The 20,026-nt window shown below is 45.1% G+C and overlaps 1 protein-coding gene across 1 annotated transcript in view; it reads right to left on the reverse strand.

Moving 5' to 3' along the window:
* The window catches only part of PTPRQ (protein tyrosine phosphatase receptor type Q), a 517,581-nt gene that overhangs the window by 211,839 nt on the left and 285,716 nt on the right, over nucleotides 1-20,026 (reverse strand). The window contains exons 25-28 of the mRNA XM_063927718.1: nucleotides 11,465-11,633; nucleotides 9,534-9,809; nucleotides 7,995-8,146; nucleotides 6,415-6,556 (exon numbers count right to left, since the gene is read on the reverse strand). Of these exons, the coding sequence (XP_063783788.1) occupies nucleotides 6,415-6,556; nucleotides 7,995-8,146; nucleotides 9,534-9,809; nucleotides 11,465-11,633 (739 nt within the window). The remainder of the gene's footprint in view (nucleotides 1-6,414; nucleotides 6,557-7,994; nucleotides 8,147-9,533; nucleotides 9,810-11,464; nucleotides 11,634-20,026) is intronic.

The raw sequence follows: 20,026 nt of genomic DNA on the forward strand, positions 1-20,026 counted from the left end.
CCTAAGATATTGTATGGGATTTAAATCTGGTTACTGCTATTATTCAGGGTGCTGGGGGAAACAAAATGTGTTTTTTTCCTGCTTAGAGAAACCCCTCCCTTTCACCTTTCGAGCACCTGAATGATATTACTAAGCTAATTGAGCATCTGCCACTATATATGTCTGTTGTGAGAGGCAGAAAGGACCTTGCATTAGGAGGAGATGCAGGTCCTGATATGCCATATGGAGCATTATGGGGTTGCTCCAAGGTAGGTAGCTCTTAGCTTAGATATATTGTAGCAGGGAGCCATTATCATGTGGCTCCTTGCTGGTTAATCATAGACCCAGATTGGGGTTGTGGAGGCGTGTGGTGTGGTGCCCCTGGATTGGCTGAGCTGGATGGCTTTAGTGTGGCATACCCTTACACTCTATTAACACTTATCACATACTAATTTCTTTAACACTATTTCTTATTTTAATGACATCTCATTTTTGTATCACTTTCTCTATAGCTTCAGCTTCTTAACACTAATCTAGTAACATTATATTTTTTTCACTGGTATGCTGCCCGGGCTGTCTGGCTTATGCTGATTTTTGGGGTGCCATGCCCTGCACCTAGATATAGCGCTAGGGACCCCAAACATATACAGAGAGGCCTTGATGCGGCTTGGGGGCTTATACAAAAATTTGAGCAGCTATATGTAACCAAGATCTCTGAATTCTAAGATATTGTATAGGATTTAAATCTGGTTACTGCTATCATTCAGGGTGCTGGGGGAAACAAAATTAGTTTTTTCCCCCACATATGTGTATTGTGTACAGTACTTAATGGTTATTTATAATTGAAAAACTTTTTGAAATTTGAATATATATTATAACTAAATTGGTCAATATAAGTAAAGCTATTTTTAAACTTGATAGTTATTATCTTTTTAATAAAAAAATCTAAAAAAAAATCTTAAAATTATATATCTCTAAACTAAAAAAATTGTCCCTGAAGAGGTTGAAGTGATAAAGTGACATCATAACAAGATGTACACAGTATAGCTTCACATTAGCACTTGGTGGAATATATAGTGTAAGTGCCAGGACCATGTGGTAGATGATCCAACCCAGAGCTGGCCCTAACCAATATTATGCCCTAGGCAAGATTTTGGCTGGTGCCCCCTAGCACCACCGCTGATTCCGCCTCTGACCTTGCACCTCTTTCCCAGCACCATCACAACTCACCCATAGCAGTCCTTATTTTGGTGTTTGTACCCCCTATATTTTAAATAGGAACAGTTCGCACATTTGGCGCACAGCCCAGAAAGGGGTGTGTTTTTACTGGCAAGGGTCATGGCCACACAATAGTAACCCCAATTCCAATTACACCACACAGTACTGCAACTTTATTCACATTTTATCATGCGATAGTGTCCATAATTCATATTACATCCCACAGTAGTATCACTTTACCTTATAAACGTTACTCCTCACAGTAGAGCCTCTTATTCACATTACATCACACTGAATTGCTCCTTATTCACATTACACCACACCCTATTGCTCTTTATTCACAATAGACGACACAGTAGTGCCCTTTCTATATGCAATGCCACATAGTAGAGCACCTTATACACATAATGCCACACATTAGTAATGCATTTATACACATAATTCCACACAGTAATGCCCCTTACACATGAGACACATTATTAATGTCCTTATAAACATAATGTGCCTTACACATTATGACAACCTTTATTAATGCCCTCTTACACATAATGTCCCTTACACATATGCTGCACATTATTAATGCCCTTATACACATAATGACAGACATAGTGCCCCCTACACATTTGCTGCACACTATTAGTGCCCCTATACACATAATGACACACATACATTAGTACCCTGTTACACATATGGCGCACATTATTAATGCCCTTATACACATAATGACACACACAGTGCCCCTTTACACATATGTTGCACATTATTAATGCATTTTTACATGACACACATAATGCTCCTTACACATATTCCGAACACTACTGCACAACCAACCCACTCACATGCACACAGCACTCACACTGCCACTAACACTGTGACCTCTGCCTCTGCTCGGATACATATGTGTCCTCATAAATCTTACCTCAATGCTAATGACGGGCACCTTTTTTAATTAAAATGCATCTTATTTGCATTGCTATGTGGCTAGGATGCACAAGCAGCTTCTACTGATTAAAATGATATGCAGCATGCCTATATACTGTGTGAGACTGTGGCTGTATCAGCATATGAAATGCTACACACAGAATATAGGCATGCCGCATATAATTTTAATCAGCAGAAGCTGCTGATGCCCCTAGGCATATCAAATGCCCTAGGCAATTGCCTATGCCTATGGCCGGCTCTGATCCAACTTTACATCTATAATGAAAAATAAAACTCAATAGCACGCACCATACTAACAGTAGTGGTCATTTAGATGTGGTTAAAGTGGCTTCCTTGGAAGCAGCAGTGATAGCGCTGTATGGTCAAGTAGCAGGAGGCATCTATTACATGCAGACGCCTCCTACTTCAGTAGTGATCTGACCTGCATCCCAGGACATAGCATCAGATCTCTCTCCCACCATCGGATGGCTTGTGGAACACATGGTGTGTTACACACAAGGAACTCCTTTTTTGTTTTGGACTTGCTTTTGAGGCATCATAATGTCAAAACGTGACATAGGGGGTGATTAGGCATTAACTGCGCATGCGTTTGCACTGCAATGCGCACGTGCGTCGGACAACAAAGGGCATCGCCGGTCAGTGATGGGATGGGGCAAAAAATCTGATCGCACGGGCGTTCTCAAGGTGATTTACAGGAGGAGGCTGTGTGTGGGTGGTAACTGAGCATTTATTGGGAGTGTCCGGAAAAACGCAGGTGTGAACAAGTGTTTTCAGGGAGGGTATGTGACATCAGCTCCTGCCCCAATCAGCCTGTTCTCATTGCACTGTAGGAGTAAGTCCTGGGCTGCGCACAGACTTCACACACTGGATTTTTGCAGCTTGGCATACACATGTGATTGCACACTTGCACAGCGAATTGACACTCCCCCTGGAGGCGGTGACTATCTGAAGGCAGGACAGCAAAAGGGGTAATTCAGACCTGATCGCTAGGCAGCGATTTTTGCTGTCCTGCGATCAGATAGTCGCCGCCTACAGTGGAAGTGTATTTTAGCTGTGCAAGTGTGCGAACGCATGTATAGCAGAGCTGCACAAACTGATTTTGTGCAGTCACTGCGCAGCCCAGGACTTACTCAGCCACTGCGATCACCTCAGCCTGTCTGGGACCGGATTTGACGTCAGACAATCTCCCTTCCAACGCTTGGGCACGCCTGCGTTTTTCCAGACACTCCCTGAAAATGGTCAGTTGCCACCCACAAACGCCCTCTTCCTGTCAATCAGAATCAGCTTTATTGACCAGGTATACTTGCGTATACTAGGAATTTGTTTTCGGCTTACAATGCAGCAGCCGGGGGTGCAGCCCTAGGGGGGACATGTAGACAAGAGGGGGGGATGGGGAGGGGGAATATATTCAGTATACATCTTAAGTAATAGTACACAGTGTTCATTACGATCAGAAGATCGGAGTAGAGCGACTGGACAGTCAACCCAGTGGTTAGTCAGGAGTTCAGCAGATGGACTGCTTGAGTAAAGAAGCTTTTGAGGCTTCTGTTGGTTCTGGTGGGAATGGCCCTGTATCTTTTTCCTGATAGCAGCAGGTTGAGTTCGCCATAGCCCGGGTGAGGCGGATCATTGACTATCCTGGTCGCCCTTTTTTTGGCTCTGGACCGGTACAGGTCGTGGACAGGTGGGAGGTAAACTCCGATGATCTTCTCAGCAGATCTTACCACTCTTTGGAACCTGCATTTGTCTCTCTCATTGGCGGAGCTATACCAGACGATAATTGAGGAGCACAGAATAGATTCTACAATTGCGGAGTAGAAGAGGAGAAGGAGATTCTGTGGGATGTTAAACTTCTTAAGTTGCCTTATGAAGAACAGCTTCTGCTGCATCTTTCCGATGGTGGAATCTGCATTTGATCCCCACTTGTGGTCTCTCGAGATCATGGTCCCCAGGAACTTGAAGGAGTCCACTAGCGACACCACACTATCGGCTATGATTAGTGGGGGTGCTTCCGCTGGGTTCTTCCTAAAGTCTACTACCATCTCGACAGTTTTAAGTGGGTTGAGCTCTAGGTTGTTACAGCTCCATCACCAGGCCAACCGATCCACTTCCCGTCTATAGTCCGATTCGTCCCCTCCTCTTATGAGGCCGATAACAGTGGATTTGTCGGCGAATTTAATGATTTTAACCGACTGAGACTCAGAGGAACAGTCATTAGTGTACAGAGAGAAGAGCAGGGGTAAGAGGACACAGCCCTGGGGTGCCCCGGTACTGATGGACCGAGCTTGGGAGGTGAATCCCCCCGCTTTGACAACCTGTATTCTGACGGTCTGAAAGTCCACGATCCAGGAACAGGATGCTTCCGGGACCCCTTGGTGGAGTAGTTTGTGGTGGAGAATGTTGGGGGAGATTGTATTGAAGGCCGAGCTGAAGTCTACAAACAGGATCCTTGCGTAGGTTCTGGGCATGTCCAGGTGCTGCAGGATGTGGTGCAGGCCCAGGTTGACAGCATCCTCAACGCACAGATTTGCTCGGTAGGCAAACTGAAGGGGGTCTAGATGGGGGCTGGTCACAGCTTTAAGATGGATCAGAACCAGGCGCTTAAACACTTTCATGACCACAGACGTCAGTGCAATCGGTCTGTTGTCGTTCAGACTTGTGATAGTAGGTTTCTTGGGGATCGGAACGATTGTGGAGATTTTGAAGCATGAGAGAACTTTGCATATTTCTAGCGATTTATTAAATATTTTGGTGAATATGGGGCTAGCTGGCCAGCGCATGCCCTCAGGGTAGATGGGGATACTCCGTCAGGATCGGGTGCCTTCCTTGGATTGATCCTCTTGAACATCTCCTCCACCTCCTCATGGGCAATCTGCAGTGCTTGAGGGTGGCAATCAGAGGTGAGGGCAGTGGGGAGGAGTTGGTGTGGTTCACAGGGAGCTTCTTTGTCGAACCTGCAGTAGAAGAGGTTCAGCTCGTTTGTTAGCCTCTGGTTCATGGCGGAGGCATTTGGGGGTGTCTTGTAGTTGGTGATGGCCTGCATACCTTTCCATACGAATACATGGACCTTGGTTGAGAGATCTTTTGCCAGCTTGTCCGAGAACTGCTTTTTCATTAGGGAGTTTCTAGCGCGGTTGTATAGTGCTCTGTCTTCACAGCTGTAGGCCTTCTCTTTGGCCCGCGAAGTTTCCTCAGCTGGGCGTTGAACCATGGCTTGTTGTTATTGCAGATGCGGTAAGTCTTGGTAGGTACAGACATGTCCTTGCAGAATCTGATATAGGATGTTGTGGTGTCAGTCAGGTCATTCAGGTAGGATGCTGCGGCTGCGAAGACCTCCCAGTCCGTGCAGTCGAAGCAGGCCTGTAGTTTCAGCTTAGCCTCACTGGTCCATTTCTTGACTGTTTTGACAACTGGCTTGGCCGCTTTCAGATTCTGCGTGTATTTGGGGAGAAGATGGACAAGGCAGTGGTCGCATAGGCCAAGAGCCGCGCCGGGGATTGACCAGAAGGCAGACTTGAGGGTGGTGTAGCAATGATTCAAGGTGCGCCCTTCCCTGGTGGGGCACGTCACCTGTTGTTTGAACTTTGGTAGTTCCTTGCTTAGGTTGGTCCTGTTGAAGTCACCTAGCATGAGTAGCAGAGAGTCTGGGTGTTTTTACTCTATGTCTGATATGCTGGCAGCCAGATGATGCAGGGCTTCGTTTGCGCAGGCTTGCAGGGGGATGTACACTCCTACGAGGACAATTGAGGCAAATTCCCGGGAGGAATAGAAGGGGTTGCAGTTGATGCATAGCATCTCCAGGTGGGGGCTGCAAGATTTGCCTAGGATCGTGAAACTGGTGCACCATCTGTCGTTGATGTAAAAGCAGATGCCGCCGCCCTTCGATTTACCCGAGAGTTCCTTGGGGGGTGTCCCTGCCCTGCAATCACCGGTGCGTTCAGATTTTTCGCACCATCCCGTCGCTGACCGAAGATCCCCATTGCTGTGGACCATCGGGCCAGCGCATTGCGGTGCATACACATGCGCAGTTCAGATCTGATCGCAGGCTGTGAGAAAATGCAGCCTAGTGATCAGGTCTGAATCGACCCCATACTTTGTTCACAGACTACGATGTGAGAGTTTTCAGATGAAAGTGTTGCTCAGTTTTTTCTTTAATGTCATTTGAATTGATAAAATGTCTTTCATAATTGCAATGATGTATTATTTGTACCTTAAGGATCCATGCAGAAAATAATGCTTATTATTCTTATGACAAAAATTGTTGATTTTACTTACGAGATTCTTTTGTTGTAAATTGAACAGTGTTGCTGAACTGGTTACCGTTCCCTACTTTTGTATATGCAGATACGCTGGCTAAGTAGGTTTTAAAAGGTTCCAATGGTGAGAGCTTCCCTTCAGTCTGACCACCCGATATATTCTGGTAGACAAAAAGAAACAATCTGAATTTCCATATTCACACAGAGCATCATATGTTTTGCACCTGAAGAAAACCTCAAAAGGATGAATGTTATTATTTCTAAAGGCCCATATAGACGGGAGAGATGTGTGCTGAGCGAACCGCTTAGCACACATCTCTCCCGCCACTCAGCACAGCACGATGTGTGCTGAGCGATGCGGGGGAGGACGGGGGGGGGGGGGGGCGCTCATTTCACCCAGCGGGTGAAATGAGCGACGTGCTAGATTGGCTTGCATGCAGGCCAATCTAGCACCGGCGATATCGATGTGCGGGGCTGTGCATCGCTATCGCTGAGGGGGGTACACACGAGTGATCTGTGCTTAAAATCTAAGCAATCTAGTCAGATTGCTTAGATTTTAAGCATGGATCTCTCCGTGAGTACCTTCCTTATGAGTAATAGTTACCGTAACTATAGTAGAAAATAAATATATTTTCACAGCGTTACACAAATTGCAGTGTGCATTACACAGATCATCATATTAAAGTACAGGCTGAGGTAATCTACTGCATAAATAATTAATTTCCATTCATAGTTAGGTGGGAAATCAATTAGCTGCAATAATTTACAGCGACTAATTGTTCCCCAGTGGCAATCCAATTAGCCCCAAAGTCAGCCCCGCCGCAGCAATTATCTGTTTTTTTTCCCCAGGACCTCAGCAGGCTCCGGAAAAAAATCAGCGAAAAATTGCCCATTTTCACTATCACAACAGCGAAAACACATAGGTTCATTAACTTATTATGGATGATATGGGTTTTTGCCTGAAAATAGATAATTTTTTTCGGGCATAAAAGAGGGCACTAATTGAATTGGCCAAAAAATAAGTCAGGTAAAGAAACAAATTGCAAAAAAGGCCAGATATATTATCGTGCCTAATTGAATTCGCCCTTAGAAGTGATTTAATTATCTATATAACTAAAAGTCAACAAAGTTGTCAATATTAGTACAGAGAGCAACAAACACACTGATATATTTAAACTATACAGTTTAACACAGACTTTATTACCCACATACTGTGTATATATACAGTATACTATATGTATATATACACTTATAATAGATATAAGGTAGATCTTCTCTTCTGTGATCACTTTTGCTGCTTACACAATAAGAGAATAGCGCAGTGGTTTGCATTGCTGCCTCACATTACCAGGCACATGGTTCTCACTGACCAGGCCACTATCTGTCTGTAGTTTGCAAGTTTTCTCTGTGTTTGCATCAGTTTCCTCTCACAGGCCATAAATATACTGGCAGGTTACTGTTAGTGTGTTTGTGTGTTAGAGCAAGTAGACTGGGACCTGGACTGGTGTAAATAATTAAACAATGTCTGTTAGAAAATAAATATACATAAAGCTCTATGAATGTACATCTACACCAGCTTTAACACAATATAATATTTACCTGAAAATGAATGGACTGAGTGCTGTTTTCCACAATTCTAAAGCTGTACACATACACTATCCCATTAGGCCTTGGACTAGGCCTCCACTGTAACCAGGCAGAGTTATCGCTTGCATTGATAAAAGTTAAGTTCTGAGGAGGTGCTGAGGGCTCTGCAAGAAATAAAGTGGCTGAATTACAGTATCTGCAGTGTAATCTGGTATACAATATTACCCACAATACTGCTCCAACAAGATCAGTTCTCATTTCTGACTATATAGTGAAATTTCCATTTACCATTGAATGGATTTTATACTTTTTCCACAATTCACAATCAGCCGAGTACTGTGTACCCAGCTTGATCCCTGTACACACTGAGGTAGAAATAGCTTGCTGTGTATGTTCTTCTATGGGATCGGGAGGTTGGCAGTATAAATACTAAACTGCACACAAGATGCGACCTCCAAAGCTGGCAGTTGCAGGTTTTAAGACGTTTATTGGCTAACGCTCCCGCATACACTACTATACAATCATTGGGCTGATCAGCCAGTTTCGTGTGATCAGCCCGACGATTCTATGGGTGCAGCACCCATCATTCAGCGGGGGCAGTCAATTTTTTCTGAGACTGTCCCGCTGTCCCACCTGCGTTCCACAGTGTCCATCAGGGGAAAACATTTTTTTTTTTTTGGGGGGGGGGGGGGGGGGGTAGCACAGAGCATTTGTGTGAATAGATGATGTGCAAATTTGCATGGCATCTGTTCACAACACACGGAGAGCCTGGGGACAAAGCAGCAACTTGGAGAGTGCTGGGCAAGCCCACACGGTGACGCGAGCAGGGGTGCCATGAGAATCCAAACCTTTTACCTGCCTTCGGTGCGTGCATGTCCCGAATTTCCTAGCACCAAAGTTGGGAGTATTGTAAATATACTCCTATCATCCAACACATATTATACAAGAATATGTTAATATTTGTTATTTAAAATATAGGCACCTCTGGTGACCCCTTATTATCTGGAGTTATATGAATCTCAAAAAACCCAGTATGTTTGAACTTGGTATAAAAATGCCAGATTTGGATTCTATGAGTGGGAAAGGCAAATATATTTGTAAACTTTGCTTCCAGGTGATAGTTCTGCTTCTGCAAGACTGTGCCTTTGTTTTACATTTTGAAAACCCGCAATAATAGTAAAAAAATCTATACAAATATAGTATATAAAATAAAACAGATGTTCAGACGGAGCAGAAATGTGCAGAGTGCAGTCATGTGACCGTGTATGAGCAACAGCGCCATGCCTGCCATGATTTAAAGCAAGAAGAAATAAATAACCAGAAAATGCTACTATTTTTATAGCATAGCTGAACTTGTTAGCGCACTGAGATGCAAGCACACCAGAGGAATATATCATATACAGTTCTGACCTTGTGAGAGGAATGTAATATTTCATGAAGACACATGAGACAGAAGATAAAACGCAGTGAGACTGGAAACATGTACATGATTACGAAGGATTACCTTTCTGATTATGTTAATTTAGGACAAATATGGAATATGACTATTACCTGCTTCATCTGTGTGAAAGGCAAGCTGGCTAGAAGGACCCGTTCCTTTAATTGTTCTCGCCGCAACAAATATAAAAAACGGTGTGAATGGTACAAGATCCTCCAAAATAATGGAGACTTGAGTGGTAGACAAAGAATAGTTTCCCTGTGGTCCATAAATCTGTAAGTAGTAACCAGTTATAATACCATTTGAACGCTCAGGAGGATCCCATGATAACAGCACTGTGGTAGATGTTAGATTCTTGCAGTCTCTGATCATAGGTGAAGATTCCGGGACTATAAATGAAACAAGGCAGCATGGTATGAAACGTTTCAGATCTAGAGTCCTGCAGAGGAATAACAGCTAGGGGTATATTTACTAAAGGACGATTTTCATTGATTTTAAATCAGTCTAAATTGATGTTGTGTTTCAGGGGCTATAACACACCTATACTAACATTAAAAAATCACCTATTAGTAAATGTGTGTTTTAGCCCCTGAAATTGATTTAGATCAATTTTTTATCGATTTGAAATGCATAAAATCGATGGGAATTTACCACTTAGTGGGAAATTTATAGCAGGTTTGAAATCCCGGCGGTTTTGCTGCAGTTTACTGGCAAGATTATATTACTGCTGTGAAACACACTTTAGAATAAATCACTAAATCATGGGTGTCGTTACCATTAGAATGATAGAAACCCCAGATTTACTAAGGGTTTAGACCATGCTACAAACCCGCCAAATAACTGAAGGTGGTTGTAACAGGCAAGATACTGTAACTCAAAAGTCAGGCTGTTTGCGCTATCTCGGGAGAGGGCACTCGCTTCCTACCATGCTGGCAGGAAATTGGTTCCTACTTCTTGGTTGGTGCAATCTTCCCAGCGATATTTAGGAAGATGGAGCATTTGCACTAAAGAGCAAAAACTCTGGTACAGTGCCAGAGTCTTCCCAAATATCACTGGGAAGATGGCGCCAGCCTTAAGTATAGGTTTATTCGGAAGAGGCAGTGGGGACAGCGGCTCCTCCCACAGTCTGGGCCTAGGTAATTAGTAACTGCCCCAACCCATACCACCTCTCCTGGCACCATTGTATGCACTTGATAAGGAGGAAGATACTGTAACATTAATAATTCTCTTATGATCGGAACAGAAATGAGAGAGATGGGGAGAACAAGGGGATAGAGATAAAAGGGAGATGGAGGGGAAGAGAGATGAGAGAGATTGGAGGATGAGGGGGGCAGCAGAGAAGAACAGACGGAGCGATATGGAGGGACTACGATGAGATGGTGGCTATTTGAATCTGTAGCCCTGCAACTGATTTCACCAAAAACACCATTCTCAATAGCCTATCCCACAAGATCCCTCTCCTGTCTAATGAGAGAGGGTGAGATGTGGAGAGGGGGCAGAGATAAGAGAGACAGGGGTTGGGGGTGCCGGCGGGAGTATAGAAATGAAAGAAAAATAAGGGAGACATAAGGTTGGAGAGACACAGGGCAGCATGAGGCTGAAGAGGCATGCGTGGCTTGAGGCTGCAGATACACATATGGTAGCATGGGGCTGGAGATTCATGCATGGCAATTAGGCTGCAGAGACACAAGGGGTGGCATGAGGCTGGAGAGGCATGCGTGATATGAGGCTGCAGAGACACGAGGTGACATGAGGCTGGAGAGAACATTAAGGGATGGGTCTGGGGAGACAGGAAGGATAAGGCTATATGGGAGCCTCACTAGCTAGCAAACCGGCACATGATGGGTCAAAAATACTAGTTATCTATAAATGATTAATACAAAAATTGGGAGGTCAGAAATTATCCAAGATGCCAATGTCTCAGGTATCCTACCCAGGGGCTTAAATTAGGTTTTGAATTGAATGAAAGAGAAGGGTTGGGTAGGGAGGTAATTAGCTATACGAGGCAGACATAAGCCACTGAGAAAGCTTTATGGTTACTTACCATCCTGATCAGTGTTAACATCAATCACGTCAGAAGATTGGTTTCCATCTCCAAATATAGTGCTTGCAGTCATCCAAAACTGGTAATGGCTGAATTTTGCCAGACCATCAATTATTGCTGACAAACCATTACCATCAAATGAACTGCTAATGTCAACTGAAGTGAGGTTCTGGAAAACAACATTTCTGTCATTAACTATGCGTTCAAGTTTTTTAAAACGAAATTAATAAAATTATCTAAATATTCGAACAATTACTATTACTAATCGTTGGAGGTAAGTTACCTCTGCATCTGCCAGTTTAATGTCCAGAAATGCCAGGCTATTAGAGCTGTTATTATTCAAAATGGCAGTGGTCAGCGGGATTCATTAGAAGGACGGAAACTGGTCAGATAATGTCCCAAGAGAAGGGATGGTTACAAGTCTTTTATGTGTTAACTTTAATTGTTACCTCACCATAATATGTTTCTCCCCTTCCTCCTTATAGCCAATTAGGAGTGCCTCACCAAAATAACTTCTGTTGCTGGCAGCCAAGAATACATAGCATCACAGCCTGTCCTTTATCAGGGCAGCTGATAGCTGTGAACTCCTACCTGTCCAATAATTGTCAATAAGGCTCTGTGGAACAGATTGAGTGAAGCCAGCACTGTGTGCCTGAGTGGGATTTGTATGCAAATTCGAAGGTTTACATACAACTCCGGTGGTGGGGAAACTGCCCATGTGCAGGAACCGTTCTGTGCAAGTCCAGAACGAGTCCTGTGTGATTGCTCACAGTCCCCCCTTAGCTGTAGTATGATTGACATGCTGTGGAGTTTGGGGGGAGGAGACCAGGATCATTCTACAAAACAGGTGTGTATATGTTTTTGGTGGGTCACCTCCGTTTTGCAGGTGTCGGACACAGACTTCCTGGACCGAGCAGAAAAGTTCAGACAGCCAGTCTGAGTGAGCTTTTGCTTCCGCAGATGGCCGAGCCGGGCTGTGACCATAGCAGCTGCTCAATCAATGCTGCATCTTCAGGTGCTACACTGGGATCGCAGATGCTGGTAGGACCTGTCTTTTACTTACAGATGCCTCCTGCAGCATTATCATATTAGTTGTACAGCATTGCATAGCCACTTCACTGCAGCTGTGCAATACAGTAATATCAGAATCAGGACCTGTGTACGGTGGTACAAGCATAGCCAGATTAAGGGGGGGATGCAGGACATACTGTACCCCGGGCCCCCCTCTGTCAGGGGCCCCCCCGGCCAGAGCACACTGACATCACTAGCTTCCCTCTTATGCAGCAGCAGAACCAGACAGCGAGAATATGATCAGGACAGTATGCAGTGCAGGTAGAGAAACAGGAGTATCAGATTTCATGAACTATCGACGTAACTTAACGACCAGAGGAGAGATAGGAGGGTGGAGAGAGCTGTAAGTGAAACAAGATGACACACCTGGGTGGGAGGACTGTGTAACTTGTTATCTAATGATGGTCTAGAGAGAGACACGCACACACACACACACAGAGTCCTCCTGAGTCCTGTCCCAGTGCGTAAGTAGTACAGAGGCTGCTGCTATTTTTGCATGTGACATGATAATTATAGATTTATTTTTCTATGTGTATTTTAAGGTTGTTAAGTTGTCTTTATTCCACTACAAGAACATTTTATAAAATAGTTGTCTTTCAATTAGGTGGAGCTATCCCAGGTATTATTAAACAATTAGTTTAAATCTTATATACACCATTAAACTAAATTTAATATACACAATCCATACATCCCAACATGACCTATTCCAGGAGGGACAAATGCTCTCTACCTGGACTTCCTTCTTAAGTTATGATTGTAATCACCTTTGTTCAAACACCTTTCCTATCAATTAAATAGTTTAACACAGGTGACTACAATGCACAAACTTATACACAGCCCCCCTTCCCCCATTCACCGTGGCCCCCCTGTCTAAAGTGCCCCAGGCACCCCCAAGGCTTAATCCTGCCCTGGGTACAAGTCAGCTACCATGTTTAGGTAAAGGGCACCCCTCCCCCCCTATTTGCTATATGTATATGTAGAAAGATTATAAATTGAGAGGAAGTAGAATGCATAACATAAGAGTACATTTAATAGCCTATGTGTATTCCTAGCAAGTCTGCCTGGTGTTTTAAAGGTGTAATCATTTAAAAGGCAATATAGTTTGGTTTTGCCTTTTAACTGATTGCCCTTTTAAAACAACGGGCAGACTAGCTGGGAGCTTGCCTATGCCTGCATTGCTCAGGCTATTACATTTTCCCCATGCACTGTGAAATACAAATGAAAACTAAAGGGGCGGATTAGCCATAGGGCTCACCAGGAAGATTCCTAGTAGGCTGACTTGTATGTGGGGCCTGTTTTGTGTGTTGTCATATGGCCCCACCGTCCACATGACAGGCAGCCCACCGCACTAAGGCCCTCATTCCGAGTTGTTCGCTCGCTAGCTGCTTTTAGCAGCATTGCACACGCTAGGCCGCCACCCTCTGGGAGTGTATCTTAGCTTAGTAGAATAGCGAACGAAAGATTAGCAGAACTGCTACTAAATAATTCTTTGCAGTTTCTGAGTAGCTCCAGACCTACTCACAGATTGCGATCAGCTCAGTCCGTTTAGTTCCTGGTTTGACGTCACAAACACGCCCTGCGTTCGCCCAGCCACTCCCCTGTTTCTCCAGACACTCCCGCGTTTTTCCCTGACACGCCTGCGTTTTTTAGCACACTCCCGGAAAACGCTTAGTTACCACCCAGAAATGCCCATTTTCTGTCAATCACTCACCGATCAGCAGTGCGACTGAAAAGCGCTGCAAGATCCACAGCAAATCTACTAAGTTTTTAGTTAAATAACTAAGCGCATGCGCCCTGCGTGCCTTGCGCATGCGCATTTTGCAGCATAGCGAAAATCGGCAATGAGCGAACAACTCGGAATGACCACCTAAGTACACTGCACTGTACCCATTCATTCTGTTATACCATCCATACAATACAGCAACTCTGCCATCCAGTGATGTTGCCATGGCTACACGGTATGTTATACCTCTTGTGCTGCCCATGTCAGGCCACTTCTACAAAATTTTACAGGGTCACTTTTAGTTCCCAATCCGTCCCTGGTTAAAGACACAACAGCAGCAAAAGACACAAGGAAGCATGCAATTGCGTACAATCAGGCCCTATGAGGAGGGATTCTGCCCGCCTTAACAGACTCCACCCCCCTCATCAGACCACACCCCCATTAGGTCTGCTTCCATAAATTTCCTGAGCTAGTTTTTCATCCCAATCCGCCCCTGCCGATGCATGGCTTGCATTGCGTGAACGATAACGCCCAAACGGACAATCGGATCAAAATTTGGATTGCACCTCAAGTGTGTAGAATTTAATAAAATACAAAGATAGGATTTTAATACCTACCGGTAAATCCTTTTCTCCTAGTCCGTAGAGGATGCTGGGATCCACTTCAGTACCATGGGGTATAGACGGTTCCGCAGGAGCCATGGGCACTTTAAGACTTTTCAAGGGTGTGAACTGGCTCCTCCCTCTATGCCCCTCCTCCAGACCTCAGTATAGGAACTGAGCCCAGGGAGACGGACATTTCGAGGAAAGGATTTACTTTTAATTTAACAGTGAGATTTATACCAGCTCACACCTCAACCATGCCGCACAACATGGCATTCAACATAACACACGCCAACAGGCATGAACCATTTGGAGCAACATGCTGAAAATAATTGTAACACAACACTTGTGTAACTATAACAAAGTAACTACTGCAGGTAAAGTATGCACTAGGTCGGGTGCCCGGCATCCTCTACGGACTAGGAGAAAAGAATTTACAGGTAGGTATTAAAATCCTATTTTCTCATACGTCCTAGAGGATGCTGGGGTCCACTTCAGTACCATGGGGTTATACCAAAGCTCCAGGACGGGCGGGAGAGTGCGGATGACCCTGCAGCACCGATTGACCAAACTTGAGGTCAATCGGTGCTGTAGAACTTTGCAAACGTGTAGAACTTTGCAAACGTGTTTGACCCTGACCAAGTAGCTGCTCGGCAAAGTTGTAATGCCGAGACACCCCGGGCAGCCGCCCAGGATGAGCCCACCTTTCTAGTAGAATGGGCATTTACCGACTTTGGTATCGGCAATCCTGCCGTGGAATGAGTGTGCTGAATCGTCCCTCTGATCTAGCGCGCAATAGTCTGCTTAGAAGCAGGACACCCAATCTTGTTGGGAGCATACAGGACAAACAGAGCTGTTCTTGCGACATAAATTTTCAAAGCTCTGACCACATCAAGAGACTTTGACTCAGTGAAAGTGTCAGTAGCCACTGGCACCACAATAGGTTGGTTCATATGGAAAGACGAAACCACCTTTGGAAGAAATTGTTGGCGAGTTTTCAACGCTGCCCTATCTTCATGGAAGATCAGGTAAGGGCTCTTGTGAGACAAGGCCCCCAACTCAGACACCCGCCTTGCGGATGCCAAGGCCAAAAGTATCACCACTTTCCAAGTGAGAAACTTCAATTCTATCTCCTGTAGAAGTTCAAACCAATCCGATTGAAGGAACTGCAACACCACATTAAGGTCCCATGGTGCCACCGGAGGCACAAATGGAGGCTGGATGTGCAGCACCCCTTTGACGAACGTCTGAACTTCTGTAAGGGCGGCCAATTGTTTTTGAAAGAAAACTGACAAGGCCGAAATCTGGACCTTGATTGAACTCAATCTTAGGCCCGCATCCACACCAGCCTGCAGAAAATGGAGAAAACGTCCCAAATGAAACTCCTCAGTAGGAGCCTTCTTGAATTCACACCAAGACACATATTTTCTCCAAATACGGTGGTAATGTTTAGACGTTACTCCTTTCCTGGCCTGAATAAGAGTGGGGAAGACTTCTTGGGCAATACCCTTTCGGGCTAGGATCCGGCGCTTAACAGCCATGCCGTCAAACATAGCCGCGGTAAGTCTTGAAACACACACGGCCCCTGCTGCAGCAGGTCCTCGCGAGGAGGAAGAGGCCGAGGATCTTCTATAAGCAATTCCTGAAGATCTGAATACCAAGCCCTCCTTGGCCAGTCTGGGGCAATGAGGATTGCTCGAACCCTTGTTCTTCTTATGATTTTTAGAACTTTCGGTATCAGTGGAAGAGGGGGGAAGACATATACCGAACAAAACACCCACTGGGTCACCAGTGCATCCACTGCTATTGCTTGAAGGTCTCTCGACCTGGAACAATATCTCTGAAGCTTCTTGTTGAGACGAGATGCCATCATGTCTACTTGATGAACTCCCCAAAAACTTGTCACCTCTGCGAAGACTTCTTGGTGGAGGCCCCATTCTACTGGATGGAGATCGTGTCTGCTTAGGAAGTCTGCTTCCCAGTTGTCCACTCCCGGAATGAAAATTGCTGACAGAGCTCTTGCATGCCTTTCTGCCCAGAGGAGGATATTTGTCACCTCTGCCATTGCCGCTCTGCTTTTCGTTCAGCCATGATGGTTTATGTACGCGACTGCTGTTACATTGTCCGACTGGATCTGCACGGGTTGATCTTGAAGAAGATGTACCGCTTGTAGAAGGCCGTTGTAAATGGCTCTCAATTCCAGAACGTTTATGTGAAGGCAGGTTTCCTGACTTGACCATTTTCCTTGGAAGCTTTCCCCCTGTGTGACTGCTCCCCAGCCTCGGAGACTTGCATCCGTGGTTACTAGGACCCAGTCCTGAATCCCGAACCTGCGTCCCTCTAGTAGGAGAGAACTGTGTAGCCACCACAGGAGCAAAATCCTGGCTTTGGAGGACAGGATTATCTTCCGGTGCATGTGTAGGTGGGATCCGGACCACTTGTCCAACAGGTCCCACTGGAATACTCTGGCATGGAATCGGCCAAACTGTATGGCCTCGTAGGCCGCCACCATTTTTCCCAACAATCGAATGCATTGATGTATTGACACTCTTGTTGGTTTCAAAATTTGTTTGACCATTCTCTGGATTTCCAGAGCCTTTTCTACTGGAAGAAATACTCTCTGTACTTCTGTGTCCAGTATCATCCCCAGAAAGGACAATCTTGACGTCGGTTCCAATTGTGACTTCAGAAAATTCATGATCCAACCGTGTTGTTGGAGTACTGACAGGGAGAGTGCAATGTTCTGCACCAACCATTCCCTGGATCTCGCTTTTATCAGGAGATCGTCCAGGTAAGGCATTATATTGACTCCTTGTTGTCGAAGGAGGACCATCATCTCTGCCATCACCTTGGTGAATACCCTCGGTGCCGTGGAGAGCCCGAACGGCAACATCTGGAACTGGTAATGGCAATCCTGTACTGCAAATCTCAGATAAGCTTGGTGAGGAGGATAAATGGGAACATGCAAGTAAGCATCTTTTATGTCTACTGACACCATGAATTCCCCTTCCTCCAGACTGGAAATCACTGCCCCCAGACCAGACCAGAGGAGAGATAGGAGGGTGGAGAGAGCTGTAAGTGAAACAAGATGACACACCTGGGTGGGAGGACTGTGTAACTTGTTATCTAATGATGGTCTAGAGAGAGACACGCACACACACACACACACACACACACACACAGAGTCCTCCTGAGTCCTGTCCCAGTGCGTAAGTAGTACAGAGGCTGCTGCTATTTTTGCATGTGACATGATAATTATAGATTTATTTTTCTATGTGTATTTTAAGGTTGTTAAGTTGTCTTTATTCCACTACAAGAACATTTTATAAAATAGTTGTCTTTCAATTAGGTGGAGCTATCCCAGGTATTATTAAACAATTAGTTTAAATCTTATATACACCATTAAACTAAATTTAATATACACAATCCATACATCCCAACATGACCTATTCCAGGAGGGACAAATGCTCTCTACCTGGACTTCCTTCTTAAGTTATGATTGTAATCACCTTTGTTCAAACACCTTTCCTATCAATTAAATAGTTTAACACAGGTGACTACAATGCACAAACTTATACACAGCCCCCCTTCCCCCATTCACCGTGGCCCCCCTGTCTAAAGTGCCCCAGGCACCCCCAAGGCTTAATCCTGCCCTGGGTACAAGTCAGCTACCATGTTTAGGTAAAGGGCACCCCTCCCCCCCTATTTGCTATATGTATATGTAGAAAGATTATAAATTGAGAGGAAGTAGAATGCATAACATAAGAGTACATTTAATAGCCTATGTGTATTCCTAGCAAGTCTGCCTGGTGTTTTAAAGGTGTAATCATTTAAAAGGCAATATAGTTTGGTTTTGCCTTTTAACTGATTGCCCTTTTAAAACAACGGGCAGACTAGCTGGGAGCTTGCCTATGCCTGCATTGCTCAGGCTATTACATTTTCCCCATGCACTGTGAAATACAAATGAAAACTAAAGGGGCGGATTAGCCATAGGGCTCACCAGGAAGATTCCTAGTAGGCTGACTTGTATGTGGGGCCTGTTTTGTGTGTTGTCATATGGCCCCACCGTCCACATGACAGGCAGCCCACCGCACTAAGGCCCTCATTCCGAGTTGTTCGCTCGCTAGCTGCTTTTAGCAGCATTGCACACGCTAGGCCGCCACCCTCTGGGAGTGTATCTTAGCTTAGTAGAATAGCGAACGAAAGATTAGCAGAACTGCTACTAAATAATTCTTTGCAGTTTCTGAGTAGCTCCAGACCTACTCACAGATTGCGATCAGCTCAGTCCGTTTAGTTCCTGGTTTGACGTCACAAACACGCCCTGCGTTCGCCCAGCCACTCCCCTGTTTCTCCAGACACTCCCGCGTTTTTCCCTGACACGCCTGCGTTTTTTAGCACACTCCCGGAAAACGCTTAGTTACCACCCAGAAATGCCCATTTTCTGTCAATCACTCACCGATCAGCAGTGCGACTGAAAAGCGCTGCAAGATCCACAGCAAATCTACTAAGTTTTTAGTTAAATAACTAAGCGCATGCGCCCTGCGTGCCTTGCGCATGCGCATTTTGCAGCATAGCGAAAATCGGCAATGAGCGAACAACTCGGAATGACCACCTAAGTACACTGCACTGTACCCATTCATTCTGTTATACCATCCATACAATACAGCAACTCTGCCATCCAGTGATGTTGCCATGGCTACACGGTATGTTATACCTCTTGTGCTGCCCATGTCAGGCCACTTCTACAAAATTTTACAGGGTCACTTTTAGTTCCCAATCCGTCCCTGGTTAAAGACACAACAGCAGCAAAAGACACAAGGAAGCATGCAATTGCGTACAATCAGGCCCTATGAGGAGGGATTCTGCCCGCCTTAACAGACTCCACCCCCCTCATCAGACCACACCCCCATTAGGTCTGCTTCCATAAATTTCCTGAGCTAGTTTTTCATCCCAATCCGCCCCTGCCGATGCATGGCTTGCATTGCGTGAACGATAACGCCCAAACGGACAATCGGATCAAAATTTGGATTGCACCTCAAGTGTGTAGAATTTAATAAAATACAAAGATAGGATTTTAATACCTACCGGTAAATCCTTTTCTCCTAGTCCGTAGAGGATGCTGGGATCCACTTCAGTACCATGGGGTATAGACGGTTCCGCAGGAGC

This window comes from Pseudophryne corroboree, chromosome 6 (assembly GCF_028390025.1).
Source record: "Pseudophryne corroboree isolate aPseCor3 chromosome 6, aPseCor3.hap2, whole genome shotgun sequence".
In the NCBI taxonomy this organism is placed as follows: domain Eukaryota; kingdom Metazoa; phylum Chordata; class Amphibia; order Anura; family Myobatrachidae; genus Pseudophryne; species Pseudophryne corroboree.